The following is a 27,924-nucleotide window of genomic DNA, read 5'->3' as shown; positions in this document are numbered from 1 at the left end:
AAATTCTGGTCACGCAACGTCTCGTCCTGACGAAAAAGGCAATAACCACTGTAGGATCACGTGACAGCGCGACACCCGCGCGTTTCGTGCCTGGCGCGCGGCGGAGAGAAGACTCATCAACTCCAGGGTCCAAAGGCTCCGGCAAATTTCATCGAAAACCATTAATCGCGATGGTCTTCAAGCCATTTAAGCCTCCTTCTATGAGGAAGCCCCTCCAGCCCACTGTTTCAAGACCATCCCTGCCAACTGAAGCCACCGAGATCGACGGTCCTCCAGCGAAGAAGCCGCGTCTACAGCCAGAACACCCAATAGACCTCGAAAATGTTGTTCCGTCAACTGGACGACTAGTGAAGCCTATACCCCAAACAAAGAACCATGTGGAATCCTCAGTAGGCTCCGGGAGTTCTCGTTATGCAGCCGGAGAAAGATATTTCAATGTCCTATGGTATGTCTATTCTCGTTCCGTCACATGCGTTTCTCGGAGCACAAAGCCACGCAGACTAACAAGCCGCAAAGGCGCAAGGTTACCACGAAGAAGAACAAAACGTGGGATGGCGACGGCATTATCTCCATACGCGACGGCTATGCCTACTTGCAGGATGTTTCTGGGAAAGACATGGGGCGGGGAATGCATGGTTCTCGTCTTGAACCCGGCGTCATGCTATCTATTGGGGGTAAGGAAGTGGAGATAGATTCAGAAATGTCCAGGACCGAGTATCTATCCGGTCGACAGTTTCTAAAGGCCAAGAACGAGCCGATTTCTCCGACAGCACTGCCCACGAAGGCGTTCGTTCCTGTTCGAAGCAGCACATCTGCTTCGACAACTTCTACCAAGGACCAGCCTGCAAAGCCCAGCGCTACACCGTTAGCGAACCCTGCTTCAAAGAGAGGAACGGTCTCCAGCGCATTTAAAAAGCCATTGTTGGAAAGCACGGTCCTACCTCAGACTCCGTCGGAGAAGCCTGTTCCGCGCCATGATCCGAACAAACCTGGAGCGCTGGTTATGAAGCGGCCCGAATATGTGCCAAAAGGGAAACGAATTGTGGATGTCGTTGTTGATCCCATCCTGGCGAAACATCTGCGACCTCATCAACGTGAGGGTGTTCAGTTTCTGTACGAATGTGTTATGGGAATGAGATCCTTTAACGGCGAAGGAGCTATTCTAGCAGACGACATGGGATTGGGGAAAACCCTACAAACTATAGCTCTCCTGTGGACGCTTATGAAACAGAACCCAATTTACGAGAGTGCCCCGGTCGTTAAGAAGGCTCTCATTGTCTGTCCGGTTACACTAATCAATAACTGGAGGAAAGAATTCCGCAAATGGCTGGGAAACGAACGAATCGGAGTCTTTGTGTTTGATGACAAGAGAAAACGACTGACTGATTTTACTAGAGGAAAAGCTTATAGTATAATGATCGTGGGCTATGAAAAACTCAGGACTGTTCAAGAAGGGCTAGCCAGAGGCGATAGTGTCGACATCATTGTTGCAGATGAGGGTCACCGATTGAAGACACTTCAAAACAAGAGCGGTCAAGCAATTCAATCACTGAATGCCACGAAAAGGATCATTTTGTCTGGCACCCCGATCCAGAATGATCTGAAAGAATTCTTTGCCGCGGTAGACCTGGTCAACCCCGGTGTTCTGGGAACTTTCAAGTCCTTCATCAGGGAATTTGAAGGCCCCATAGTAAAGAGCAGACAGCCCGAGGCAACCAAAAAGGACATCGAGAAGGGAGAGGCCAGAAACGAAGAGCTACGAGAGCTTACCTCCAAGTTCATGCTGCGCAGGACAGCAGACATTCTAGCCAAATATCTCCCTCCGAAGACAGAGTATGTGCTATTTTGCAATCCGACACGCACGCAAGCGACCATTTACCAGAATGTTCTTGCCTCTCCGGTCTTTCAGAGCGCCCTTGGAAGTTCTGAAAATGCTCTCCAACTCATAACCATTCTCAAAAAACTCTGCAATAGCCCATCTTTGCTTTCTCCAAGAAATGTGAACGAGACACCTAGTGAGACCATCACTGCTCTGTTATCTTCTTTGCCGCCGAATCTCCTACGCCATTTCTCTCCATCATCTAGTGCCAAGATTCGTGTCCTGGACCAGTTACTTGATAACCTACGTACAAACACCTCGGAGAAGATAGTCCTCGTCTCTAACTATACATCCACATTGAACTTACTAGCAACCCTGCTAACGTCTCTTTCCCTCCCCTTTCTTCGCTTGGACGGCTCAACTCCTGCTCAGAAACGACAGTCCCTAGTTGAGGACTTCAACCGCCTCCCACCAAATCTCTGCTTCGCATTTCTCTTGTCTGCAAAAGCCGGAGGCACCGGACTCAACTTAATAGGCGCCAGCCGCCTCGTCCTATTCGACGTGGACTGGAACCCAGCTACTGACATCCAAGCCATGGCACGAATCCATCGTGACGGCCAAAAACACCACTGTCGAATATACCGTATTCTCCTCAAAGGCAGCCTTGAAGAGAAGATCTGGCAGCGTCAAGTAACCAAGATCGGGCTTGCAGATAGCGTCATGGAACACCGGGACAGCATGGCCCAATTCTCGCGGGACGAGCTCAAGGACCTATTCCGGCTAGACGAAGAAAGCAAGTGCCAAACACATGAACTTCTAGGCTGTGACTGTGGCGGTAACGGTGTTCTGCCATCAGAAAATGATCCAAAGCCAAACGACAAAGACGACAACGATGATTCCACCTCAAGCGAGCTCTCCGAGCTAGAAGACTTCCCCGATCTACCTACCCTACTCAAAGCCTCAGAAGTGGACATGGAGAAGCAAGAGCGCCAGCTCCGAGACTCCCGCGCCGCTCTTCGATCCGGAAAAACCGACGATGGCAGCGGAACGACCAAGCAAAAGCACCGAATGCAGCAATCCCTCTCCCAATACTGCCATATAGACCCCAGTCACCTTAATGCCACAGAGAAAGAGAGTACCGAAGGTATCGAATCATCAATTGACGATGACGTTCTCCTCTCTCTACTCAAAGATGAAGACAACCGGATCGGTTACATCTTCAAAAAGTCCAGTACAGCAGAAGCGAAGGGGGACATCCCGTTGTCCCCGGTGGTTATCCTGGATTAATTGAAATAGATAAATTCATAGATCCCTAGCTCGCTAGCTAGATCTCGGGTTTTTGTCACGTCCTGCATATAGACTTATCTTATACTTGAATTTGGAAATCTACCAAGGTAGGTTTATATTATCGAACGAGTCGAGGACGCGGTAAACATATCTATATAATGTAACTGATTGTAGTAGGATTATAATAGTAACAGATGTAAGTTGAATTGAGGTGAAGATCTGGGGTCAGAATTCATGCAAAAATCTAGATAAGCTGCATCACACATTGACATTGGGTGGGTCGGGTCATCTTCCGTATCATATACATATGGACATCTAAACTTCATGAATTGGCACAAGAAAGTGATGAGGGGAGGTAAGGGAGAAGAAAGGAGACAAGAGAAGGAATGAAAAATGAGATAGGATATCAGCAAGAGGGGGTATGAATATGCAGGTGCACAATAACGTGACATGAGGAAAAAGGAGATCGCTGAAAACAATTAGAATGCAGGGATTGCAAAGGATATAGAGGGGGGAAAAAAATGTATAGCTTGGGCATGAGTTCTGGTTTTTTCCTCCCAGAATACAAATTAATATCTGGACTTTCCGACAAGCCCGAAGGTGTATGCTGCTTCGGCTTCACTCTTCATCTGGATCATGTAGACCTTGGAGGTTCCGACGGTAACGCCGCCCTTCTTTGGCATGGCTCCACCTTCGTTCTCCTCCCAGACGGACACGGCGATACCGGTTCGAGCCACCCGCTCAAACGAGCTCTCGCCAAGACAGACATCGAGGAGGACCTCGCCACGAGTCTTCCCTCGGATAACAATTCGCTTCTCCAACTCCGGACCGCGGCGGGGGGAAGCAGCTCCAGAGCCCGGAGCACTTCCATCGACTCCTTCTGCTATGCTGTCGGAATCGCCACGTCCGCTAGCTGTGCCAGTATAGCGAGGTTCGGGAGACGCAGGCATGATTGTCAGCCTTGCGGCACCCATATCACGCCACTTGGATTGGGTTTCGCGCAAGTAAAGCCGAATCTTCGCGTTAGACAGCCCGATACCGTCGCCGCCCTTCATGGCGGCTGCTATGCGGCCGATGCCGGATGTGGGAGAAGCGTTCGATCCGGCAGAACTCGAGTACAAGCTGTCCTCCTTCTGGCCGTCGCGAGAAGCAATTGAGGAGCGGGAAATGTTAAACATCTTGCTTCCCGCTCCAAACCGCTTCAGTGCAGAGAATGCGCTGCTCATGGTCCCTACGCTACTCTCGGAGTTATCGGTGACCGATTGCGGAGAGCTAGATGCACGGTAGCTTCTCCTGCGGCGTGGCCAGCCAAACAACCCACCACCACTTCGGTTTGGCGACTCCATGGGAACCGGCTGCTCGGCGTAAGGGCCTCGGGCGTTCTGGAGTGCTATGTAGGTGGGGTTGTTGATGCGTGCTTGATTGATAAGGCCGTATAGGATCTCGCATTCGTCGGCATTCCTCGAGCGGAACATGATGTTGTTGCTCCAACTGATCTTTGATCGTTTGGTAGGAGGAGAGCGGATACTGATGTCAATCGCTGTACCGCGTCGAATAGGTACCAGGGGAGTGAGTTCAAGCGCAACCAATGGTCGTGCTTTGCTGTCCTCTTCAGTCCCGGATGGTGCATTTCCCATATCATATGCTTCAATAAGCCCAGGGCTGACCATAACCTTACAGTCATCAGGGAAGATGCTATCCCAAGAACCCTTTTCTGACCAAGCAAATACTGACGCAACAACAGTGGACGACTTGCTTGGTTGTGAAGGAACGGATCTATATCCACCCTGAGATGCGGAATTAGACAGTGATAGAGAACTGCTCGTAGACATGGCTTCTGGAGCCGGAGTCTTGGGCTTGGGAGGATGCTTTGCTTCAGCTAGCTGTGATACGGGCTCATCTTCAGACTCATCCGAGCTATCTGTATCCGAGTAGTCGGATCCTGAGTGTACTTCGTAATGGCGCACCGTTGATGTATCGGAGTCCGAGTAAGAATCCGAAGCTGTGGATGGTTCATATTCATGCTTCAAAGGCGAAGAGCCCCGGCGTCTCGTACGCACGCCACTTGGACTGAGGACAGGAGTGTTCGTAAGGCTGGAACCAGTAGAACTTGGTGAACGAGAGTGTGGTGGAGGTGGCGGTGGCTCGTCCTCGTTAGTTTGGTCTGATCCCGAGTGCTCGCGTGAATGGGTCTTAGTTTTGGTAGGAGTCTCCGGCAGACTATCAACATCCATAGCGGCATACTCGTCGTCCGATGTGGATGCTAACGAGTCTGAGATGTATGTCTGACTGCTGCCCTTCCTTAGTTTCGGGATAACAGGCAGGTCCATCGACGGCACGGAAGACACCCGGGGAGAGCTGGGCTCGGGAGTACTCTTCGTAGGAGTCTTGGGATTATGCAGTGCCTTGGGCTTCTTCTCCTCAGAGCGTCTGGGGTCCTCGTCCATGCTGGGATCCGTTGGTGTGATAGGACTTGAAGGAATGATTTCGCCATTGCGAGTGACTCTCTTTGCCTTTGACCGTTTGAGGCCATGAGATGGTCTGTCGTCCGCCGTGAAGCTCTTTCGGGGCTCCCTAGCATGCAGTATTGGTTGCGGAGGTGGGGACCTCACTGGTGAGTCATCCCCGATAGCATAATCCGACTCTGCGGTTACTGCAGTTTGTAGAGAAGTGCGTGACTCGGAGAGCCAAGATCCCACAGTACTTGGGTCCGAAAGATGGTCTCTAGGGGTTAGGGAACGCCGCAATGTACGAGAAGTGGGCTTCTCGCCGATAGGAACATTGATATTAGAAGGGCTTGGCGGAGCCTTCTGGGCCTGCGAGGCCTCGTTGGCCGAAGAGATTGTCTTTGCTCGTTGCCGCTTTGCTCGGTCGATGAAGCTCTGAGTTCGACAAATAGCCGGTGGGACAGGGGTCAGGCCCAACATCTGAACCCATTCGTAGCCGATGTCCTCTTCGTCGATGCGGAGCACTAGCAGTTCTTGCCAGGATTTGGTCTGCCCTGGGGCACTTCGTAGCATGACCACGATCTCACCCTTCGTGTCGCCATTCCGAGCTGAGACACATCCAAGCTCGATCGGAGGGAATAGCAGCCAGCGATCCGTATGATCAATCTCACAGATGAGTAAGTCCCCACCGGTTTTGTTTCCTGCGGTGCCATCTCTGAGAAGGAACTCTGCACGGCAATCAATGATCTGACCACTGGTGTGGTACAGCGAGAGATTGAAGAAATCACGGGCCCGGACCCTTCGACTTCGGTCGACATTGACTCCAGTGAGCGCCCCCAGGGTCGCCGGGTCTCTGGCGCGGGTCGCGTCGACGCTGGCGGCAGATTCATCCTCGAGCCTGGCTCTTTCTTCGCGTGCCCGGCGACGGGCTTCCGTGACAAGACTCTGATATACCGCCGCCGCATCCTCGGCCTTGTTGGATGGCTGGATTGTTTTGATCCCTTTGAACGTTTTGGCTAGGTACTTCAGGCGCACGAGGGGCCGCTTCAGGAGGTATGCAACGTCAACCTTTTCCCCGTCACTGTCCACCACATCACCGTTTTCATCCCGTGCCATACCCTCGTCCAAACTCTTCGTGTCGGTGTTGTCGCCCGCCTCGCCATCTTCAAGGGGCGCAAGGTTAACAATCACGTCTTTGAATCCTAGTCTCCAGGCTTTGAGATATTCACGGTACACTCTCTGAGCCCCATTCGCCCAGTTGAGTAAAGCATCCACGTCATCTTGAGGAATTCGCTTGTGCAGTGTTTTCAATCGCTCAATGGCAACACCCATATCCACAATGGGCTTGCTGAAGTTCACCTCGTCCTTAGGATCAGTAGATGGTCGAAAAAGGCCAGCTGCAATCGCCGAGTCGGATCGTGATAGCACGCAGGTCAGGAGAACAGGTATCACACCGCCAACCAGAGTCTTGAGCTCGCGCATGTATTTTGCCTCGTCACCAGCCAGCTCCTTGAGAAGGTCAGGAATATTCTCTGTGATGACCCGACTCTTCGCTTTCAAACTCCTTGCAGAGCGGAGACTTCTACTCCTGCTAGTTGGGGCAGACAAGACCGATATCAAATCGTCGTGGGTAGTAAGGCGCCTCTTTAGCTGGGAAGAAATTACAGGGAGCGAGTCGGGATCGAATTGGTCCCTCTTCTCCTCTTCGTCAAGCTTCTCCTGAGTGGGAGTTGCATCTCGCTTTTCTGATACAGGATCTTGTCCTGATACTGGAGCATCGGTGCCCGTGCTCATCGATTCGACAGATGCTATTGTGGAAAGAGAGTGGGCTCCTGTGGTGGGAAAGGGCTTTCGACGTCCAAGCGGCACCGGCGCATTATTTCCGGATACCTCGGAGCCCTCTGAGAGCACCTGGGTTTCCGTCTCCGATGTCTTGTCCTTATCCTTATCCTTATTCTTATCCTTGTCCTTGTCCTTGTCCTTGTCGTCATGAAGTCGTTCGCGGATAGGAAGCTTCCCAAGGTTTGGAGACGGCTGCTTCGGCTCATGTTCCGGAAGCCCCTTGTCCTTGGTTGAACTGGTGTTTTTTGTGGGCTCTACTTTCTCCTCCGGTAGCTTTATGCTTTCGCTTCCAGTTGGGCCTTCCTTCCTCGCTCGCCGCTGCGCTGCATCTTTCTTCGACGTGTCGCTCTCGAGAGGAGGGTCGATATCGCTAGTAGGATTCTGGGATTCCTCTTGTTTTGCGGGTGCCTTTTTCTTGCCGGTCCTGGTATTCAATGGTGCAGGTATCTCGACGTCGGATTCCATATCGTCAATAAATGGATCAGTAGTCTCAGAAAGCCATGCCTCTATCTTCGCGCCCCGGTTCGGAGTGGGCTTCGGAGGCTCCGGTTTGGCGAACATCTTCCTGGACTCGTCGAGCATATGGGAAAAAATGCCGCCCTTAGGTGGCTTCACAGTGCCCCGCCCTCTGGATGCAGAGCTTTTGGGTGCAGGGTGGTTTGGGCCTCGCGCACGCCGCCTGGAGAGTTCTGAGAAATCGGCTTCACTTGTCGCCCACTCAGAATCGTAATCCAGTGCACCATCCCTTTTCTTCGCACTCTGTGACTGTTCCGACCGTGCACTTGCATGGGCTTTATCCCCGGTTGCCGGTCGCGAAGTGGACTTTAAAGATCCATTATGTGACCCATTCTCCCCATCGACCTTGTCCTCCAGTATTGCATCGATATCCCGGGACGCTCTCGACTTCCGTCGTTCTCTTGTCGCGAGGTCAGGTGCCACAGCAGCCCTTCCCCTTTCTTTGTTCCGAGAGGGAGAGGGTAATACCTTGTCGTCTCGAGCGCCTTCGCCCCCACTTGCGTGTGGAGAAGTTAATGGATCGTTCGTTGTATACTCGGCGATGCGTTTCGGGGCAGGGAGCTTGGAAGTGGGCGTCTTCTGGGTGGGGGTTCGGTTCAGCTTCCAATGCTCATCACTGATGACTCGTTTTCGGGGGGTGCTCTTGCTTCGCATCCTCGTTGTGGGCGCTCTCGTTGTGGAGCCATTGGAGCTACTGGACGCCTTATCGTCCACAGGCTTGGGTTTGGAATCGGCTGTTGAATTCTCTTCATCGTCGTCGTAGCAGACCCCGTCATTGGCCGCGATTACCCCGCCTCCTTGCTGCTGCCACTTGCGAACCTTTGCTCGCACGGAATTGGTATCGTAGATGCCTAGGGGGACTCCAATGTCGAGGGGTTTCTTGGTGGGTGATATTCTGGTGCCTCCCCCACGGTTGGAGGGGCGCTGCAGGTTGGCAGGAGGCGGCATGGAAATCTGCGATCGGAGACAGCCATCAGCATTGCGTTCGGGGTCGCGGGAATAGAGCCAAGTCTGAGACAGGGTCTCCAATGAGATGCGATCCCCGAGCGGGTGTGTGGTGTTGTGGGAGGCCAGCAGAGGGGGAAAATCCACCCACCGACGTCACCCGGTTGTTTGTTTATGGGACGGAGGGGAAGCTCACTCTCAGTCGAGACACCGACGGCACATGCCCTGGCTTACAACAGCAGCAACAAGGTCGCGGTGATGCTGGGGACGCAATTGGACACTTAAAAAAGAGGAGACAGGAATTCTAGACAGGATACAAAATGCGAATCTGAAAGAACAAGCAGAGAAAAGACAGGGAATAGGCGGTCAAGTGCAGATGGAGACCGGAGGTAGGCAGCGCAGCTCACTAGTAGGTACCCAGTAAGTACTGCTCGTCAAGAAAGATCGGCTGCTGTTTGACTCTCCAAGGGCCTCATTCATTCCTCTGCCAGACGAAGACCGTCTTCGAGTTTCAAGCACCCGGCCAGCTTGGATGAACCACAACAGGACAAGCCACACGCGCGCCCAGCTGTATACTTCACGAGCAACTTACACTTTGGCAGGGCTGCCCGGGAAACCAAGTCGAATCAGCGCCACTCGCAAGCCCAACCAACCAACCCCATGGCCAGAATGCCCGTCCGTCAGATCTGGCGCCCAGTTGAGCTTCCGCCAGCCAACAGCATTCCGCCAGAGATGATGATTTGCTGCTTGCTTTGCCGTCCAGGGCAAAATATTCATTCCGCGACCGGTGGTTCGTCCGTGTCGTCCGCTCAGGGGAAAACACCCATCAATCAGGTACAGTGTACAGCCATCAACTAGGTAGGGCGTCCCCTCTATTTATCTCTACCCACCCACCCGCCTTCTCCAGCTTATCCTGCACGGTCATGGTCATGGTCATAGCTGCTGGCTGATGAGATGCACATGGGCCTTGTCCCGCACATGACTGCCCGGCCTTTGCATCCCATGCCTCGCACCAAGCCACACCCTTCTTCTCCCGGCGCCCATGTCCGTGCATTCCCTGAAGTGAACCCATTCGAATTCAGCTTGAATTCCGATAATAGAACATTCAATAGAACATTCATCGTCTCGCGAAGTAGCAGTCGCGCAAGACGATCATTCCGATGTGGCTAACGTGTAACTCGGAGCTATTCTTCCTGTTTGCCGGGCTGGCAGAGGAGCAGGAATGCCTAAAACGATCCACCGGGGGCTACGCGTCACAAAGTGGGCCAGGACAGGAAAAGCATTCTACCCGATTCATTATTATTTCAGTGCGTTGTCATGCACGGTGTGTATATTGCTTTTCCCGGTCGGGGCCGCTTGATTCGAGACTCAACGAACGAGTGCTGCTCCGGCCGAAACGAAGATCCCATGCGGAAGTGCCCTCTTAAGATTATTATACGCATGCATGATCAGTAAAGACCAGGTGCCTTAGCCTGAGTTAGCAAGGCATACCCCTCATCTGAAATCGCCCGGTTTGGGATGGGTGACATCATCGTTGCCCTTCGCTTCTCTTATCGATCCTTGCGCTGCATGGAAGTATTTCCCAGCGCCCTGAAGGCATCCGATATTGTCCGGACACTCTGGAAAAGATAGTCTGTGCCCATCGTAAGTCTGGAACGAATAGAAACCAAGCAAGGGGTCTGTGGGACTGGAACGTACAGAACGGAACCACAATCCAGATGAAATTCATTAGAAAGTAATAGACCCAAAAATAGTATGGCTCCGGGCGGCTGTACGGCCGGTCATGAACGTAGTGATCGAACAAGCTCGTGGCGTAGTATAGAACATCACCATAAAGGTGGCTCATGCACACGATGATCTGCAACGGATGGCGCAGAGGATGCTGGGAGAGAATCAAGTATGCGACCAGAAAACAGAGCGGGCCCCAAAGCAGCTATTCTATGACTTTAGCCAACGGCGTCGCATGCTGGTTAAGGAGTACCTATAATAATAGTAGGCAGGGATCCCTGCAGCTGCGGGTGCACTTACAACGGTGATGGTCTCCATGCACAAGACGAGGGTATCCGAGGTCATGTATCGAGAATCGGATAATGCATACTCTTTCCATAGCTGACCGAAGAAGTCTTGCGCAGATGCCATATGATTATGGTGGACCATGAAGTACCCCTCGAAGAAGCAGTGAAGCGTGCCCGCTTGAAGTTCATATGTTGTTAGCATGGAAGCTGTCCCAGTCATTAATACAGTAGGTATACGAGTTCGGACCTACAGAGGACAAACCACAGGATCGCGAGTCGGTCTGCGTTCTTCAGACTTGGTCGAATCACAGTGACCAGGGTGAACGTGGTTCCCAGGAGCGCTGTGGCGCCAACGCTGGCGGTGGTAAGGATAGACAGCAGAGAAGCCTCGTTGGGGACATATCCATCGATTTGGGCATCGAGGGGGTAGTAAGGATGAAGAGAGGTTATGGAGTCCATGGCAGTCAGATTGATGGAAGTTCAAGTTCGACAGTTCACTGCAAGGATTTTAGATGGGCGACCTCTCGTTTATGCATATCGGGCCGGAGTATATAGTGGTGTTTGTCTTGCCAGAATCGGTAAGGAGGCTCACCATCCAGAACTGCCTAAGAAACCGTAGTAGAAGTTCTCAAAGATTTCTATTAAATGGCACTGCCTCCATCAAAACATATTCAATGCACCCCCTTTCTTCGAGACTCGACCGAGAGAATCGGTTTCACGAAGAAGTAGCGATTTGCGCAACAGACTGGCAGGACCGATCACGCGGGACCTGCCAAAAATGGGTGAGATGGACGACCCGTCAACGCTAGCCTGATGAGGCTAGGCTGTATTGTCCTCAGGCAACGACAGCTTCTCCGCAACTCCCCCAAAGGTCGGCTCGCTGCTGCTCGACGGCCTCCAGCTTGTATCCTTCATGCCGCCATCTCAGTGATTGCGCTCCCTTCGCTCATTCCATGGAGACCGTCGCCTCCACCTTTCACGCGCTCTCCGGCAATGGCACCTGGTCCTTTTAGACGGAAGCCCCTGGGGCTTGATGTGCCCCGCCCCGCTGCTGTCATCGAGTCGCCGCCTGGCATTGCGGCCCTCTTCGTCATTCGCTTCGATATCAAGGCCGGGTGAGGACTCCAAGTCTGTTACAAAGACAACCCGTCGAAAATGGATCTTACGGCTGACGGTTAAGCCGATACTGCAGATACGTGATATCATGGAAACGTACTGTTCCTGAAGGTAAGTAACATACTACTGCTCCAACGGTCTAACCGTGACGAAGTCGTCTAACCCATCCGGTCGCACAGTTGAAGTTGAAGGAGCCGTGGAATACAAGTCGCTTCCATCCGGTCTGCACAATGTCTCAGAAGATCTGGTGTACGTATGCCGTCGCTGCTCCAGACTGACTATACCTGCTGACAGCTCGTCCTTGTTAGATACTTCGTCCACGAACAGTACGCTGGCATCAGTGCGTTTGTCAATTGGCCCGCTGAAGAAGCGGAGCGAAATGCAAAGATGTTTGCTATTGGGGTTCTCGTTCCGTTGAGTTCGGGAAGGCTAGGGAAAAGCTGGAGGCATGCCCCCAAGCTCAAAGAATTGGCGGCGTAAGTTGTTTCCATTATGTGCTGTTGTTGCGGCCCGACCGTTGACATCCCGCGATCGCTTCCAGGAACTATGCCCAGGATATGTCCAATACGCAACCGCTGTCGGACTACTGGGAGACCCATGAAATTCGTGAGAGTGATGCTTCCGTTATGCCACCCGATTCCCCTCTGGAGTCTCCCCTCAGTCTCCGGCTACGGGCCCATGGTGACCCAAGAGATGCCGTACATCGAACCCGTGCTTTTAGTGATGCAATCGTGTTGGAAACGCCCAGGCCGGCCCTGACGCCTTTCCACCCAGCTTCCTCGCTCCCTGATTTCCTTGACTCCTTTGGTCCTCTCCTATTTCCGTTGTACAGAGCAGCATTACTGCGCAAAAGGGTGCTTTTCATGGCAGAAGCGCCAGTTCATACCCCCTGTAGCTATGGTATGACAGCTTTTCTATTCCTTATGACACTTACTGACAGCAAAATAGTTTACGATCTCTCATTATTGGCCTCCTTACCTAATTCGCTTCTTCCCCTGCTTCCCCAAAATGGATTACCCCCTCCGCGACCTCGCCCATTGTTCAACGTTGGTATCCATGACATCCCTTATCTCTCTTCTTTCGTGGGCGCTTCAGCCAATACCGACCACGATTCTGCCTGGATTGCGTGCAGCACAGACAGTGTCCTGAACATGAAACCCGAACTCTTTGATGTCCTCGTCACGTTGCCGCCCCCTCACTCCAAAAACGCTGTCGAAAAGGTATTCCCAACAATTTCCATCTTCCATACACAGCCCGCAAAAGGAAGAACGCCCCATTCGATCGAAGTGAAAGCGACTCAGCGCGATGCACGGCGTTACTCGACTCTCCGCAAGGGTCTACGGCATGTTTCTCAGGAAGACGAAGCAGCCTCGACCGAAACAGATGATGGCTCGGATGCAGCGTCGACGTACTCGTCCAGCCCCATCGTCGAACCTCTTTCGTGGACGCGCCTAGCATATACATCCTTCATTTGGTGGGCATCAGCAGGTGAAAAGCGCGACGGACTCTCCGAGGAGGAGGAAGAGGAGCACCAAATCGAACAGGACACGCGTCTCCTAGCTAGTGTGGAGACACTTCCCAGCCCACCCTTAGGATCTCTCGGCCGTCGAAGCATTCAACTGCAGGATTCAACTCAGCAGCCCCCCGAGATTGCCTTAGTGGCATACTTCCGTCGTCTCACGACCCAAATCTTCATCACCCTGTCCGATGTAGTCGCCCGGCACGACAGCCGTAATTCACACGATGACGAAGAAGATGACGAACAACCTGATGACGATAATGTCTCTTACGAGGGTGAGCCAGAAGACGATACCGAGCCTTCCATCACCATCGGGCGACAGTCCACCCAAGAGGATGATTCCATATCTCCATTACTGCAACAGACAACAACCGAGACTGATCCGCGCAGCGCCAGACCCTCCTACGGCGATAGCGATCCAATCAAGATTACCTCCGAGGATCTGACCGAAATGGGCCTAGATATCTGGAGCGCCGCCGACCGTGTCTTTGTTGAAGAATTGGTTCATCTTTGGTGGGGGCGTAAGGCGCGTGTCGACAGCGCGCGTATCAGATGTTGTGGCATTTCGATCATCTAGATCCAATAGCAATAGTGGTGTGCTAATCTTCTTTTCCACATTATCTGGCACAATGTACGCATGAGTGTATATACGGCGAAGTAGCATATATAGACCACGTCTAGTTCCTCACAATCATTACTAACCCCAGGCAATTGAGCGTAGTCTCTATCGGTAAGGTGAATTTCATGTCAATATCGTCAATTCGATGTCTTCATCCAATGAATATTCCTAAAATACCCAAACCACGCAACCCAAAATTATTTACAAAAACACGAGGCCAAAAATGCAAAAAAAGAGGGAAAAAAACATAAACAAAAACAAAAAGAAATCGCCTGACAAAGGAAAGCTGGGGGAGATGTAAAGATCGTCGGGGCTTATAAGCAGTACTCATATGCCGTGGAGTTGGGAGGCAGTCAAAAAACAAAAAGCCGATACACCGACATAACCATATAAACGCCACAGAGTTACCCTCTTCGAACATACGAAAGAGAATTATATGATATTCGTAAGATTTAAGAGAAAAGGGGGTCCATTGATGCCCGTCAACGCAACATCCAAAAACGCCATTCCGCTCGGAGTACTGGGGTATCAAGAGAGAGAGTCGGGTCATTAACCAATGAGATCAGGAATAAGGAAGTGATGGCCTTCGTCCATTTCATTATAACGGACGAGACAGTGGCCCTAATGGTGGGACAACCGGATGGGAGCACTCATGTCTCTCCGATTCCTCCTCACAGAGCCATCACTTCTGGCCTCTGTAGTCCGAGGCCCTGGCATGCGTCGAACATTCCGAATTGGGGCGACACCCATGCCTCCAGAGCGGAGCACACTTTCGCTGGCACTAACCGACCTCTTCATGGTGTTTGCTCTCTCCCTTCGCGCTCTGATTTGGGCTAGGGCCTCTTCCCGGCTGATGGGAGTCCCTGGGACGTCAGAAAAGCGATTAGATCCCGTATCTTCGGTCCGCAGGGGAACTTTCACCGAGTCATCATTCCTATCGGGAGTTTCAGCGCGATATCCCACGGGCATCACAGGGTCCCATGGAACATCAGCAACTGCTGGTGAGGGATGACTTTCTGAAGTAGGATTTAAGACATAAGCTTCACTCTCCATTATGGAGTCGAACGGAATCTTGTGCCGACATGATGCATACTTCGGAGTAGGACTACCAGACATCAGCTGGGCATTCTTTCCATCTTCATGGCGAGTCACAGGTGATTGGTGTGGATTCAACACGGCTTCACTGTGTTTTCGGGGAGATCCTCGAACGGGAGAAGGGAAGGTATGGAAGGTGCCAGTGGCAGGTGAGAATGTTATCAAAGGCTCCTCTGGAGGCTCGTCGTCATCATCATCGACTTCTTGGGCCTCCTCAACTTCTTCGACAACTTCATCGACATCTCCATCCGCTTCGTCTTCGATGGTCCCGTGCTTGACTGATTCCCCAGCTGCTCCATCCACGACGACGCTATCCCCAACTACTTCTTTCCTGATTATTTGATCTTTGGCCGCAGAACCAAAAGGTTCGCCCTTGGGGGTATGCGAGGGACTTGGCTCCTTTGGCACCACAAGAGTGTTGTGGTTGTTACCATGACATTCTGAATGTTTCTCTTCTTCCTTTTCTCCTGTCTCCACACTTTGCGCTTCATATCCATGGTCGATTTGATCTTCTTCTTCCAGACGGCAGGAGCAGCGTCTGAATCGACACTCCACTTTTAAGAATTCAAGCATGTCTTCTGCCATGGTCCTGAGCCGACGCTCGCGCTCGAGGACCTCCTCAAGCTCATCGATACGGTCGTGATGCGCACCGGACATAGTGGCCTCCTCGGCCTCCTTTCGAGAGGTAACATCTGACAATCTTTGCCTCTTCGAAGGAGTATCCTGGGCAGGTGAGGATTCCACTGCATTGGCTTGAGGCGAGTTGCCCAAATTGTCGGCAGAGCGTTTGAGTCTTCGGGTGGGCGTTAACAAGAGATTAAGATCGCCTTCAGCCAGCGACAACCGTCCAATGTTGTTCTTCTGGATTTGCCGCGCCCGCGCTTCGAGCTTATTCGACCGATTGGCGGCTTCCGCAACTCGTAGTTGTTCCTTGAGGATCTCCATCTCCTCGGTAAGTCCAGCAATTGCATAAGCCCGCTCGAATGCTTCCTGTTTCGCTTGTTCCTTTGCTGCTCGCTCTGTCTGGGCCTCGTCTTTGAATCCTTTGGCCTCGTTCCTCGCGTGCTTCAATTCTTCCTGTGTTTTTACCAAGACAGAGCCAGCACGGAAAGCTTCTTTCCTCGCTTTCCTAATCTCCTTTTCGAATACCGTTCTCTCGTGAGCCTGGCGCTGTTTTCCTGTTTGTAGTTCTTCGAGCAAGGACTCTAGCCTTTCACTTATGCGACGCTCCCGTGACTGGGCTTCAGAAAGCTGGGCAGAGACATTTGCCAATGCAGACTCGGCCTCCTCACGTCCAAGAACAGCCCGTTGAAGAGCTGCCGCAGATCCAGCGGATGACTGTGAAGCATGCGCGGGACTGTTTCCTCGCGATAGATTGTTTAAAAACGCAACCTTGGCTTGCACATCAGTGAAGCCCCGAGGTGTCTTTCGCTGGAGGTTGAAAATGTCGGATGATCGTGATGGCGAGTTGGGTCCGATCTGTTGGTTGATCCGCTCTGGCGACAGGGGATTGAGGGCTTTCGTTGGGCTCGACATCGCGCTTGATGGGGAATCCATCGCGAGGCGCGATATATATGCTGTATGGTGTGGGGTTAATTAAGTGAGGCTGTCACCAGGGTAGGACATGACATGACAGTCGCGTCTTGAAGGGGTGTAAGCCAGGCGCCGAAGGAAGCCCCGTGGAAAATCCACTTGGTGTGGAGGTGGTGAGTTCTCGGTTGATCCCCTATCGGTGACGCACCGCCCAGCCCGCTTGTTGCTTGTTGCTTGTTTGTTGCTCGCGCCGCAATCCCGTGACCGTTGCCCCGAACAACGGCGCTTGCCGGTTTGGGAAGGCGGGGTGCACGTGTCAACCGTGCTCCCACTAGGCCCAGATAGGCAGCCACCGTCTCTGGTGGTCCGTGTGTCCACGCTGTGATGCCATCAAGATGCTCGTTCTGCATTATTATTCTGGCCGGGTTCTAGAACGGGTGCAGCTTTGGATCTTCCCGGGTTGGACTGGAGACCTCCTGACATCGGCTGCTTCACAGCCTCCGCTAGATTGGCGTCCCTTGCAACAATAGCGGGATCCGTGAAATACCAGCTGTCAGGTCTGCATATATTTTATCTAAACCTCAATGTGCGACTTTGCCGGCATCCACCATGCATGAGATTATCACCTTACAGTTCGGTCAGCGGGCTAATTACCTGGCGACCCATTTTTGGAACCTCCAGGTAGGTGATCATATTTCTGGCTCGCATTGTGCTCCAACCCCTCTTAAATCCAGCTGACATCACGTTATAGGAATCGTACTTCACATACAATGAGGAGAAGGAATCCCCAGTTGATCATGACGTCCATTTTCGACCAGGCGTCGGGGCCGACGGAGCCGAAACATACACTCCCCGGACTGTCATATATGATCTCAAGGGAGGATTTGGCACTCTCCGCAAGTACAATGCGCTGTACGAGTTGACTGAAGATTCCAACCCTGGTCAGGGTCTGTGGTGAGCTATCACTTTTAACCCCTGGCATGTTCAATGCCTTACGGTATTTCGGTGGCGCAAAGCTAATGCTAGTTGTAGGGATGGAAAGGAGGTATTACAACAGCAAGCTCTAATCCCCCAGAGTGACTACCAGAAGAGCCTCGATGCAGGGCTCCCTGCCCCAACACTCTCTGCAGAAACAGTCAGGTACTGGTCCGACTATAACCGACTATTTTACCATCCTCGCTCTATCGTCCAGCTCAACGACTACGAGCTGAACTCCAAAATCATGCCTTTCGAGGACTGGAGTATTGGCGAAGAGCTATTCAACGATCTCGACAAAGAGCATGACTTGCTCGATCGAGATGTCAGACCGTTCGCAGAGGAATGCGACCAGCTGCGTGCGCTGCAATTATTCACCGGGTCTGATGATGCGTGGGGTGGCTTTGCTGCCAAGTACGTGGATAGAATTAGGGACGAATATGGTAAGAAGGCCGTCTGGGTCTGGGCTATTGAGAATGGAAGGAAGGTCGATCGGGTGAGTATCTCAATGCGTCTCTTCCCCTTTTTGAGTGATGCTTACTTTGGATTCGACGGTAGCAAACTCAGTTCAAGAGGGATCTGAACAAAGCTCGATCTGTCCACGCTATTTCCATCCAAGCGTCATTGTATGCGCCCATCATTGACCCCCCGAGCCGAATCCCTAAGTCCGTCTACCTCAATCCTCTATCAGAATGGTACACTACGGCCTTGATCAGTTCCGCTATGGAGACGGTGTCACTTCCAACCCGACTGCGTCCGTACCACGACTTTGAGGCTTCCTTAGCCGGGGATGACAGTATCCATAAGATATTCGAGCTGCAATCTACGATTGTGCGGGATGACGAAGATTCCGCAAAGCCACATACCAACCCTTTGAATGACGCAGGTCAGACAGACCCCGAGCATTCGCCAATCAAGACGGAGTTTGATTTGGACTTCACATATGACGGGCTGGAGAGTCAAAAGTCCCACCACATCTTTAATCAGCTCCAAGTTTCACGTGGAGTTGACAATCGCGAGAACGTGGCCTCCGGAGAGGATCAGGGTATCCTTCGCCGCAGAAGGCACTACAATTCGGAACCGATGTTTCAGAGGTCAGGAAGAGCGCTGGATTTGTTTCCTGCCAACACTTTGCTAACCTAGGATCGATAGGTTCCATACGTCATTACCGTTGCCCCTTTTGGACAGCTTCCCTCGTGATATGTTCCCAGGATTGAGTTCGAAAGAGAAGGTCAGTGTCCTTGCCGCATTGACTGTTTCTTCGCGGACGGCGGAGAGACTCAAAGCCTTTGGAACATTAGCGGGACGAGTGGCTGGGGTGGACGAGCGGGAGACGCTGGTGAACGGACTGGGCGAGATCCGCGAGACATACGAGACGGGGTGGATGAGCGATTCCGAGTTTGACGATGACTAGAGAGCGGAAGAATCGACATGATCTCGGCTGTGCATATTTTGTAGGGAGTATACCTACTAGTAAGGACTCTAGACCCTGAGCAGGAGCACCAAATAAGCGTGACGATCGGGCCGTCGATCGGCGGGGGCAAACAGAACAAACAGGGAGCCGGTCGGCCAAACGTGGCCTCTCCATCTCGCCTTTCATTATTATTCATCGCCATCCCAGTGCTACTGTTGCTGCTGCTGCTACTCGCGCTTACTGCCAGGTGGCCAGTAATTCCCAGTGTGGTTGTCGCCTAGATGGCTCTCTTGTATTAAAGCCCGCGTATGTGGTGCCTTTCCCCACGCTCCCTCCTGCACCCAGCTAACCGGGTCATAGTTGACGACAACGACGACTCCTCAGCCCGCCTCTGGACCTTGACCTAATCCCAATTGATGTACAGATCGCTTTCCTCACCAGCTACATATCAAAAAAAAAGAACAAATATCCTAGACAAGGAAGACAACATTATTAGAGATTGTATGGGCAGGATCGACTTCTGGAACCCAACAAAGGTATGCGACTGTCTGTTCATGAGCATGCCCGAAACATGATTCGTTGACCCCCTCGCAGTATTAGAATCACATAGACCATGGCTCCCAGCGGCCAGCATCGGACATATGGCTCGCTCACCTCCTCCCCCGTTCTTTCCTTCCTCATTATACCATTCCTCGTTTTCTTCTTGAGCTTCCCTGCCCTAGCCGCGGCTGCGGGTTCCGCAGTCCTCGGTATCGATGTCGGCACCGAATATCTGAAAGCTACGCTCGTCAAACCCGGTATCCCTCTTGAGATTGTCCTCACCAAAGACTCGAAGCGCAAGGAGTCTGCCGCCGTTGCGTTCAAGCCTACCCGTGAAGCCGATGCCTTGTTCCCCGAAAGATTCTACGGCGGTGACGCCCTGGCGCTGGCAGCACGGTATCCCGACGATGTATATTCGAACCTCAAGTCTTTGCTCGGAGTGCCCTTCGATGAAGAGAGTGAGGTAATCAAAAACTACCATGCTCGCTATCCTGCATTGCGGCTGGAAGAAGCCCCCGGAGATCGTGGCACGGTTGGACTGCGGAGCAACAGACTTGGAGAGGCCGAGAAGAAGGACGCCTTCCTGGTCGAAGAAATTCTGGCCATGCAGCTGAAGCAGATCAAAGCCAATGCTGACAGCCTGGCTGGAAAGGGGTCCGACATCACGGATGCGGTGATCACTTACCCTTCGTTTTACACCGCTGCGGAGAAGAGGAGTCTGGAATTGGCGGCGGAACTGGCAGGGTTGAACGTTGATGCCTTCATCAGCGACAACTTGGCTGTCGGATTGAACTACGCAACCAGCCGCACTTTCCCTAGTGTTTCGGACGGACAAAAGCCCGAGTATCACATCATCTACGATATGGGTGCCGGTTCTACTACGGCCAGTGTGATTCGCTTCCAAAGCCGTGCCGTGAAAGATGTAGGGCGGTTCAACAAGACCGTCCAGGAGGTCCAAGTTCTGGGAACCGGCTGGGACAAGACCCTCGGAGGAGATGCGTTGAACGATCTAATTGTTCAGGATATGATCGCAACCCTGATCGAGGACAAGAACCTCAAGGACCGGGTCGGAGCGGCTGATATTCAGGCCCACGGAAAGACCATGGCAAGACTTTGGAAGGATGCAGAGAAGGCGCGTCAAGTTCTCAGTGCCAACACTGAGACAGGTGCCGCGTTCGAGAGCCTTTACGAGGAGGACCTTACCTTCAAATACCGTGTCACCCGTGCCAAGTTTGAAGAACTTGCGGAGCAGCACATCGCCCGTGTCGGAAAGCCTTTGGAGCAAGCTTTGGAGGCTGCTGGACTGCAGCTGAGCGATATTGACTCCGTTATCCTCCACGGTGGTGCCATTCGCACGCCGTTCGTCCAGAAGGAGCTGGAGAGGGTCTGCGGATCTGCGAACAAGGTTCGGACCAGTGTCAACGCGGATGAAGCTGCAGTGTTTGGCGCTGCTTTCAAAGGAGCCGCTCTCAGCCCCAGCTTCCGTGTCAAGGATATTCGAGCAAGCGATGCCTCTGGCTATGCTGTCTTGCTGAAGTGGACCTCCGAGTCTAAGGAGAGACAGCAGAAGCTTTTCACCCCTACTTCTCAAGTCGGCCCTGAAAAGCAGGTTACTGTGAAGAACCTGGATGACTTTGAGTTCAGTTTCTACCACCAGATTCCCACCGACGGAGGTGTCGTCGAATCGCCGATTCTGGGTGTGAAGACGCAGAACCTCACTGCATCTGTGGCCAAGCTCCAGGAAGAGTTTGGCTGCTCATCTGCCAACATCACCACCAAGTTCGCCATCCGCCTGAGCCCCGTCGACGGCCTCCCCGAAGTTGCCAGTGGTTCCGTCAGCTGTGAAGTCGAGTCTGCCAAGAAGGGAAGTGTTGTCGAGGATGTTAAGGGATTCTTCGGCCTGGGCAAGAAGGACGAGCAAGTGCCTCTTGGAGAGGAAGGCGAACCGAGCGAGTCAATTACCCTCGAGCCCGAGGAGCCTCAAGCTGCCACGACTTCCTCGGCGGACGATGCTTCCGCCACCGCATCTTCCAAGGAAAGCAAGAAAAACACCCCCCAGACCAAGCTGGAGTCTATTTCCATCAGCTTCATCTCGTCCCCCTTGGGAGTCCCTGCTCCTACCGCAGATGAATTCGCTCGCATCCAGAGCCGCCTGACTGCCTTCGATGCCTCGGACTACGACCGTATCCTGCGCGAGGAGGCCCTGAACGAACTGGAATCTTTCATCTACCGCAGCCGGGACCTGGTGGACGACGAGGAATTCGCCAAGGTGGTGAAGCCCGAGCAGCTGACCACGCTGCAGGAGAGAGCCTCTGCTGCGAGTGACTGGTTGTACGGCGACGGTGATGATGCAAAGACCGCCGAATTCCGGGAGAAGCTGAAGTCTCTGAAGGAAATCGTCAATCCCGCCCTCAAGAGGAAGAAGGAGAACGCGGAGCGCCCTGCCCACGTCGACCTGTTGCAGCGAGTGCTGAAGAACGCCGAGTCTGTTCTCGACGTCATGAAGCAGCAGATCCAGCAGGATGAGGATGTTCACTCCTCCAGCATCGCGGCATCCAGCTCTTCTTCCACCACTGTGTCCGAGACATCCACAACCTCCACCGAGTCCCCTTCCGCCGACCCCTCGGTCGACTTGGATGAAGATCCCTATGCAACCTCCTCTACCACCACCCAGACCGCCTCTGCCACCACCACCCCCAAGCCCAGCGGACCGAAATACTCCATCTTTCAACCTTACGACCTAACCAGTCTATCCAAGACCTACGAATCGACCAACACCTGGTTCGAAACCCAGCTTGCCCTCCAAGAGCAGCTCACCGAAACTGACGACCCGGCCCTCACCGTCGCGGAGCTCGACACCCGCATCAAGGAACTCGAGCGCATCCTCAACCGTATCTACGACAAGATGGGCGCCGCGGCAGCCAAGTCCGGAAAGGACCAAAGCAAGAAGACCAACAACAACAACAATAAGTCCAAGGAAACCAAGAAGGACAAGGAGAGCGACAAGAAGACCAAGGCCAAGGAAGAACAGAAGAAGGCCAACGTCAAGGACGAGCTGTAATCTCATATCCTACATGCACACACATAAATGTTTTGTACGGAATATAAAAGAGAAAAAGGTAGGGAGTTCGGATTGAGCGTTACCTGTTTCCTTACTTGTATTTTCTTTTCGTTTTCTTTCTTTTTGTGTTTTTGGCCCACTTGTTTCAAAAGAATAACTACTAGTAAGTACTTTTGATGAGATGTGTGGGGAGGTACGTGTGTGTGACTGGCTCCGGGCCCCCCTCATGATTACTATGCAATAGGTATTGGTCTTTGTTTTCCTTTGGTTGGGGAACAATTGGCTTCGTGTAAACTATAGATAGAATTGATTTCATCTCTTATTTCTACTTTGAAGATATAAGGAGAGAAATAGAGAGAGAGAAGAGGTAGGTAGGTATGGCAAATTCCTTGTGTAAGGCTTCAATCATTATTTCATGCAGGAATAATATGCTGCATGCCCATATCTAAACTACACAGCATCAGCGCAATCGGGTATTATGTACAGGATAGTATGCTCGACAACAAACACAAATGCGAAGCCAACAGGGCCCAGTAAGGATATGCAAAGAAAAAAGAAACACAAAACAAGACACGCCTTGAAGAGCAGAAACAGCAACCGGAGGAAAAGGGCCAATATGCATGCATGCATCATCATTTTTGCCCCCCAACACATAACCGTAGCACTCAGTCAGTCAGTCACAGAGCCAGCCCATGACCCTCGAACCCAACAAGTAAACAAGACACACACAAAAGATAATGAAACCATTCCGTCCCAACCCAACCAATGCCTGCTAAAACAACACCACAGAAACAAACAAGGAATCAAAGACCAAGAACAATTTCAACCTTTCCCACATGTAACATCCCCTAAAATCAAACCCCGCCCATCTCAATCTCCCCCGCACCCCTGACACCCACATAATCCATATCGACCTCCTCCCGACTCCTCAAAAACACAGGCTCCTCGAAATCATCAATATCCATACTCCCCGTAGTAGCATATCTCTTCAACGCCACGAACCGTCTCCGCTGCTGATTCGACCTCGGGGCGAGGATCGTCCGGCCGAGAATGGTCCCGTTCTGCATAATGGGATGTTGCGCACAACCCTCCTCGTCGCTGTCCCCATCAATGTCGTCTAGATCATAGGCTCGTTTGTGCCCGCCAGCATGTGCCTCTGAGTCCTGGCTGCTTGCGGGAAGGGAGAAAGCATCGCCTTCGTCGTCGGTGAGGAGGTTGCGGCAGAAGGCGGGATCGGACTCGGGCTTGGCGAGATTGGTCTTGTAGCCCTCTGCGACGGATTTGCGGACGCGCATGCCGACGGAGAGAAGGGAGGCTTGGACTCTGGTTGGGACGATGGGGGTGGGGGAGCAGGTTGCGGCGGAGTAGTGGTTGTAGGAGAGGTGGTGGGAGCGGGTAGTGGTGGTGGTATTGTCTGTAGGGATGGGGATGGAGGAGGAGGGGGTGGTGGTGAAGTAATTGGTGATCGGGGGTTGGAAGCGTCGGCGTTTGGAGGCGAGGTCGAGGGTCTTCGTAGTGGTGGTGGTGGTTTGGAGGGAGGGTGACATATTGAATCTTGAATTGTGAATCGAGCTGGACGGAAGAGGAAAGAGAAATAGATGTGATTGGATGGGGAGTGGTGATCTAGTCTGGATTCTATTCTCTTTGGGACCACTTCGTTTTTAATTGAAGGGTCCTGATTTGACAAGTGGAAGAATCTAAAGAGAATGCAAGGACGAGGGGAGGAAGAGGGGAGAATGATGCAGAGGCAAGAATGAAGAGGGGCGTTGGTCTGGAAACGGGAGGAGCCTGGGCTTTCTTTGAAGAACCTGAGGCCGGACAGACGCGCGACGCGCGACGCGCCCTGTACGTGTCTGGTGCCATTTATCCTCTTTCGGCTTGGTGGAGGGCGGCCTGAGGATAAGGCAGCTGGATGTCGATACTAGGCAATGGAGGAGTACAATGATAGAGATATTGGTATGAAGCGTCTACGGGGTAAACAGAGTATCATGGAATGGAGTCATCTACGTAGCAAAGAGCCTCAAAGACTAAGAAATCGAGTAATTTTACGGAGCTCTATATACAGAAGCACGCTTTTGAGGACATCATTTGAGAACAATTCAGATGCTCGATGATACACAACAACCTGAAACAATAGATCTGCGATAGGGTATCAACATCTATACCTTAAGCAACGGCACCAACGTTTCCTCTGCGACCACCCCGCTTGGCCCGGTCCTGGTGAGCCTTGAGCACCGCCCGAGTCTGCACTAAACTACGCTTGTTCTTGCTCTTGGCCTTGCCCAGCGTCATCAGGAAGTTCTTTTTGCGCGCCTTCTCCTTGTTGGTGGTACTCTTGCCCTGATCCTCCTTGCGCTCCTTGCGCTTGGCCGTCACACTCTTGTGCTCCGACCGATCAGTCTTGCCTTCCTTGGCATGAGCAATACGCTCCTCGCGCGTGGCCTTGCCCGCCGAGAGAGCAGCCAGACCCTCAATCTCTTCGGCCGTCAGGGGATCATCCCGATGCCGGGTGGCTCCCTTCGATCCCGGGACGAGGGCGTTGACGGCGGCTTCGGTACGCAGCTCTTGCAGCTTAGCCAAATCGGCCGGCGTAAGAATGCGGGTCGTTGCAAGCTTGGAGAACTTGGCCTCGGCCGTCTCCTCTGGCTTCGTTTCCACCTTGGTATCATCAGTGGACTTGGCCTTCTTGGTAGGGGGCCCGTCCTTCTCGTCTTCGGAGTCGCTAAACTCGATTTCAACGTCGCTCTGCACATTGACCCAATCGCCGGAGTCATCACTGTCCTCGTCGTCCTCCAAATTCCAGGCAGCCCAGTCGTTTTCCTCCTCATCCTCATCCTCATCATCAGAAGCATCAGAAGCCAGACCCTTCTCGGCCCTCCTCTTTCTGCGCTCCTCCTCCTTCCACTTTTCCAGAAGCTCTAGACCCTCAATGCCACCAGCCTCCTGCTCAGCAAAGCGCTTCTCCTTCCTCTCTCCGGACCGGAGACCGATGGAAGCATCCTTGCCGCGGTCTCTCCTCTTGAGCATCTCGGGGTTGAGCTCCCGGAACAGACTGAGCAAACCTCGGCCCGCCATCATGACACCCTTATCCTTACTCTTCCGGTACATGACGAGATCCTGCAACAAGGTCTCATTCATGGCGAGCGGCTGCCGCACACAAATTTCTCGGATGGCATTGAGGCCAGCCGAAGCCACCTCGGACGCCGATGCTTCCGAGACGAACTCGTTGGCAATTTTCTGAACCAAGGGCTCCAAATCATCGGGAGGAACCAAGTCGTGCGACGCTTGTGCAAGCGAAGCCAGGAATGAAGTGACGGATGGCTGGCGGGGAGTGAGGTATTTCTGGAAGTAAGAGTAGAGATGCATGATGTGGAGTTTATGCAATCCAACCAGGCGGGTCACCAGCTGGAGCACCAGAAGCTTTTGGTCCAGGTTAAGCTTCGACTTGGTGTTCTGCAGATGCTTTGAGAACAAAGACTCGGCATACCCTTGAGGGTCGTGTAGGAGATGCAAAGCAGAGAAGTTCAGAGGGTGCGGTTGGTTCTTCTTGCGCTCCTTCCTCTTCACAGTTGCCTTGGCCTTTTCGACGGCGCGAGACTTCTTTCTGGTCTTCTTGTTGATTCCGACCTGATGCTTGACCTTGCCCAAGTCAATGGCTTCCTCGTCACTGCTCTCGTCTTCCATCTCCTCGCGCTCCTTGTCTCCACCCAAGAAGAAGCGAACTCCACCGACGATGACCTTCTCATTCTCCGCAAGACTGGCCTCCTTCATGACTTCGACTGCCTTCGCATCGGTCCAAATCTGGCGCTTCCACAGCTCGCGCGTGAGTTTGATAGCCCACAGGCCCTTAGAAGATTTACGGTCCGATGTGACCATGTTGAACAGCACGGTCTGCATGGTACGGTTGAGTTTGTGGTTCGTAGTCTTCGCATTTGAGGAACGAAGATCCATGAGGATCTTCTGAAAGATCAAAGCTCGTAGAGTTTTGCTGGGGGTGGAAATGAGGATAGGGAACAGGGTCTGGAGCAGTCTAAAGCCGGGGCAGTTATTAGCAACAAGCACATCCATGTAAGACCACTCAAGTATAACATACGTCGCCGAGTCCATGAGTTCCTTCTTCCTCAAAAGCACCAAACTGCCGACGATCTTCTCGCGTAACTCCGGCTGCAAGATCAGATGGTGTTGCGTCAAGATATCGATGAGCTGCTGGGCGAAATCCTTCGTGATCTCGGGATAGCAGTCGGCGACATGGGCAAGGAAGTCGATCAATTCACGAAGAGAGATCAAACCCGTCTCCGTGGTCGCCGAAGGCGCCGCCATGAAAATTTCCCGGTGACTCTCATACTGGTAATGCTGAGCGCGGAAGTCCTCAATGTAAGATCTGCAATACAAGAGTCGGTTAGAGTACTGCCATGATCCAATAAATGACGGATCGCACTGCGCAGTTGACTTACTTGGGATCTCTGCGAATTTTATGCTGCAAATTGGGCCTAGAAAGCAGTGTGTTAGCGACGAGCGAATTCTTCGTTCGGGGGCAACTGCAGGGCCGCAGTGACAACGAGGGCACTTACAGATCCGCCTCGACCTTTTCCAAGGCTCCCAACTTCCTTTTCACCATTTTTTCGAATAATGGTGGTTATGTTATGGGTGGTAGAGTGGTTGGTTGGGGGGAAGAAGGCGGGCGACGGTTGCCAGGGCCGATAACAGAGCCCCGAATATTTTTTTTCTCTGCTACGGGGCTGGCCTATCGATAAGCCGCTGGCAGTGCGGCATCGACGGGACGGTGTCCTTGCGCAAAAGACCCGGCCATCAATCATGGCCATGCCGTTGGACTAAGGACATATGGAGTACGCTCTATTCAAATCTAGAACTTTGGCCATATAAGTATAGGACCTTCTTATGCTACTATTTGGATGTTCATGGATCTACACTCTCGAGGTTGTTCGCCACCTCAAAGTGGTGATGAGAGGCACAGGTTGAACAGGGAAATCTTTTTCGTGCAAAATAGATAAAGGTATTGACTTCAAACAAGCCAGAGGTCTTCATGATCGCATCTCAACTACTGTAGAAGAAAGCCGTCCGATTCTCTCATTTTTAGGATCTCGCTCCCTCCCGTGACTGTTTTCAGGTATGTACAGTCGCGCAGATGCATGCAAATCGACTGAATCCTAATGAACCCCC

The 27,924-nt window shown here is 52.5% G+C and overlaps 10 protein-coding genes across 10 annotated transcripts; 4 read left to right on the top strand and 6 right to left on the bottom strand.

The window, feature by feature from the left end:
* The first annotated feature begins 132 nt into the window (after positions 1 to 132).
* Positions 133 to 3,155, top strand: BO94DRAFT_574744 (DEAD/DEAH box helicase). Its single transcript, XM_025615036.1, has 2 exons — positions 133 to 445; positions 517 to 3,155. Exons 1-2 carry the CDS (start codon positions 171 to 173, stop codon positions 3,104 to 3,106), a joined length of 2,865 nt encoding a protein of 954 aa, XP_025468083.1. The 5' UTR covers positions 133 to 170; the 3' UTR covers positions 3,107 to 3,155.
* Positions 3,156 to 3,675: 520 nt separating this feature from the next.
* Positions 3,676 to 9,633, bottom strand: BO94DRAFT_545806 (uncharacterized protein; the record flags this gene model as incomplete). The annotated part of the gene is made up of 3 exons (XM_025613259.1): positions 3,676 to 8,922; positions 9,091 to 9,184; positions 9,449 to 9,633. 3 exons carry the CDS (start codon positions 9,631 to 9,633, stop codon positions 3,676 to 3,678), a joined length of 5,526 nt encoding a protein of 1,841 aa, XP_025468082.1.
* Positions 9,634 to 9,927: 294 nt separating this feature from the next.
* On the bottom strand, positions 9,928 to 11,330 carry BO94DRAFT_594928 (EXPERA domain-containing protein; the record flags this gene model as incomplete). The annotated part of the gene is made up of 4 exons (XM_025616214.1): positions 9,928 to 10,489; positions 10,555 to 10,789; positions 10,885 to 11,048; positions 11,123 to 11,330. The coding sequence occupies 4 exons, from the start codon at positions 11,328 to 11,330 to the stop codon at positions 10,407 to 10,409; spliced, it is 690 nt and encodes a 229-aa protein (XP_025468081.1). The 3' UTR covers positions 9,928 to 10,406.
* Positions 11,331 to 11,768: 438 nt separating this feature from the next.
* On the top strand, positions 11,769 to 14,214 carry BO94DRAFT_534614 (uncharacterized protein). The gene is made up of 6 exons (XM_025611588.1): positions 11,769 to 11,986; positions 12,064 to 12,098; positions 12,167 to 12,236; positions 12,296 to 12,463; positions 12,529 to 12,887; positions 12,936 to 14,214. Exons 1-6 carry the CDS (start codon positions 11,865 to 11,867, stop codon positions 14,081 to 14,083), a joined length of 1,902 nt encoding a protein of 633 aa, XP_025468080.1. The 5' UTR covers positions 11,769 to 11,864; the 3' UTR covers positions 14,084 to 14,214.
* A 37-nt stretch (positions 14,215 to 14,251) lies between these two features.
* On the bottom strand, positions 14,252 to 16,941 carry BO94DRAFT_534613 (uncharacterized protein). The gene has a single exon (XM_025611587.1). It carries the CDS (start codon positions 16,775 to 16,777, stop codon positions 14,747 to 14,749), a length of 2,031 nt encoding a protein of 676 aa, XP_025468079.1. The 5' UTR covers positions 16,778 to 16,941; the 3' UTR covers positions 14,252 to 14,746.
* A 421-nt stretch (positions 16,942 to 17,362) lies between these two features.
* Positions 17,363 to 19,142, top strand: BO94DRAFT_464766 (misato family protein; the record flags this gene model as incomplete). Its single annotated transcript, XM_025608083.1, has 5 exons — positions 17,363 to 17,434; positions 17,505 to 17,707; positions 17,786 to 18,224; positions 18,287 to 18,822; positions 18,881 to 19,142. The coding sequence occupies 5 exons, from the start codon at positions 17,363 to 17,365 to the stop codon at positions 19,140 to 19,142; spliced, it is 1,512 nt and encodes a 503-aa protein (XP_025468078.1).
* Positions 19,143 to 19,393: 251 nt separating this feature from the next.
* On the top strand, positions 19,394 to 22,823 carry BO94DRAFT_49114 (Hsp70 family protein). Its single transcript, XM_025609147.1, has 3 exons — positions 19,394 to 19,448; positions 19,503 to 19,678; positions 19,737 to 22,823. The coding sequence occupies exon 3, from the start codon at positions 19,756 to 19,758 to the stop codon at positions 22,741 to 22,743; it is 2,988 nt and encodes a 995-aa protein (XP_025468077.1). The 5' UTR covers positions 19,394 to 19,448; positions 19,503 to 19,678; positions 19,737 to 19,755; the 3' UTR covers positions 22,744 to 22,823.
* Positions 22,824 to 23,130: 307 nt separating this feature from the next.
* Positions 23,131 to 23,497, bottom strand: BO94DRAFT_49111 (uncharacterized protein). Its single transcript, XM_025609143.1, has one exon. It carries the CDS (start codon positions 23,395 to 23,397, stop codon positions 23,194 to 23,196), a length of 204 nt encoding a protein of 67 aa, XP_025468076.1. The 5' UTR covers positions 23,398 to 23,497; the 3' UTR covers positions 23,131 to 23,193.
* BO94DRAFT_534611 (uncharacterized protein) lies at positions 23,132 to 24,490 on the bottom strand. Its single transcript, XM_025611586.1, has one exon. It carries the CDS (start codon positions 24,288 to 24,290, stop codon positions 23,598 to 23,600), a length of 693 nt encoding a protein of 230 aa, XP_025468075.1. The 5' UTR covers positions 24,291 to 24,490; the 3' UTR covers positions 23,132 to 23,597.
* A 290-nt stretch (positions 24,491 to 24,780) lies between these two features.
* BO94DRAFT_623791 (SDA1 family protein) lies at positions 24,781 to 27,450 on the bottom strand. Its single transcript, XM_025617173.1, has 4 exons — positions 27,315 to 27,450; positions 27,198 to 27,233; positions 26,837 to 27,124; positions 24,781 to 26,773 (listed from the first exon to the last, which is right to left on the bottom strand). Exons 1-4 carry the CDS (start codon positions 27,359 to 27,361, stop codon positions 24,910 to 24,912), a joined length of 2,235 nt encoding a protein of 744 aa, XP_025468074.1. The 5' UTR covers positions 27,362 to 27,450; the 3' UTR covers positions 24,781 to 24,909.
* Between the last annotated feature and the right edge of the window lie 474 nt (positions 27,451 to 27,924).

This window comes from Aspergillus sclerotioniger (assembly GCF_003184525.1).
Source record: "Aspergillus sclerotioniger CBS 115572 chromosome Unknown BO94scaffold_12, whole genome shotgun sequence".
In the NCBI taxonomy this organism is placed as follows: Eukaryota; Fungi; Ascomycota; class Eurotiomycetes; order Eurotiales; family Aspergillaceae; genus Aspergillus; species Aspergillus sclerotioniger.
Note: the sequence above shows the minus strand (reverse complement) of the source record. Positions and strands in the feature narration are given on the sequence as shown.

Excerpts from the sequence above, each read along its gene's own strand:
- BO94DRAFT_574744 (XM_025615036.1), top strand. The coding sequence starts at position 171 with ATGGTCTTCAAGCCATTTAAGCCTCCTTCTATGAGGAAGCCCCTCCAG. Across the intron at positions 446-516 it reads AGATATTTCAATGTCCTATG|GCGCAAGGTTACCACGAAGA; the intron begins GTATGTCTATTC and ends CAAGCCGCAAAG.
- BO94DRAFT_534614 (XM_025611588.1), top strand. The coding sequence starts at position 11,865 with ATGGCACCTGGTCCTTTTAGACGGAAGCCCCTGGGGCTTGATGTGCCC. Across the intron at positions 11,987-12,063 it reads CGCTTCGATATCAAGGCCGG|ATACGTGATATCATGGAAAC; the intron begins GTGAGGACTCCA and ends CCGATACTGCAG. Across the intron at positions 12,099-12,166 it reads GAAACGTACTGTTCCTGAAG|TTGAAGTTGAAGGAGCCGTG; the intron begins GTAAGTAACATA and ends CCGGTCGCACAG.
- BO94DRAFT_534613 (XM_025611587.1), bottom strand. The coding sequence starts at position 16,777 with ATGGATTCCCCATCAAGCGCGATGTCGAGCCCAACGAAAGCCCTCAAT.
- BO94DRAFT_49114 (XM_025609147.1), top strand. The coding sequence starts at position 19,756 with ATGGCTCCCAGCGGCCAGCATCGGACATATGGCTCGCTCACCTCCTCC.
- BO94DRAFT_49111 (XM_025609143.1), bottom strand. The coding sequence starts at position 23,397 with ATGTGTTGGGGGGCAAAAATGATGATGCATGCATGCATATTGGCCCTT.
- BO94DRAFT_534611 (XM_025611586.1), bottom strand. The coding sequence starts at position 24,290 with ATGTCACCCTCCCTCCAAACCACCACCACCACTACGAAGACCCTCGAC.
- BO94DRAFT_623791 (XM_025617173.1), bottom strand. The coding sequence starts at position 27,361 with ATGGTGAAAAGGAAGTTGGGAGCCTTGGAAAAGGTCGAGGCGGATCT. Across the intron at positions 27,234-27,314 it reads GAAAAGGTCGAGGCGGATCT|GCCCAATTTGCAGCATAAAA; the intron begins GTAAGTGCCCTC and ends ACTGCTTTCTAG. Across the intron at positions 26,774-26,836 it reads GAACTCATGGACTCGGCGAC|ACTGCTCCAGACCCTGTTCC; the intron begins GTATGTTATACT and ends CCCCGGCTTTAG.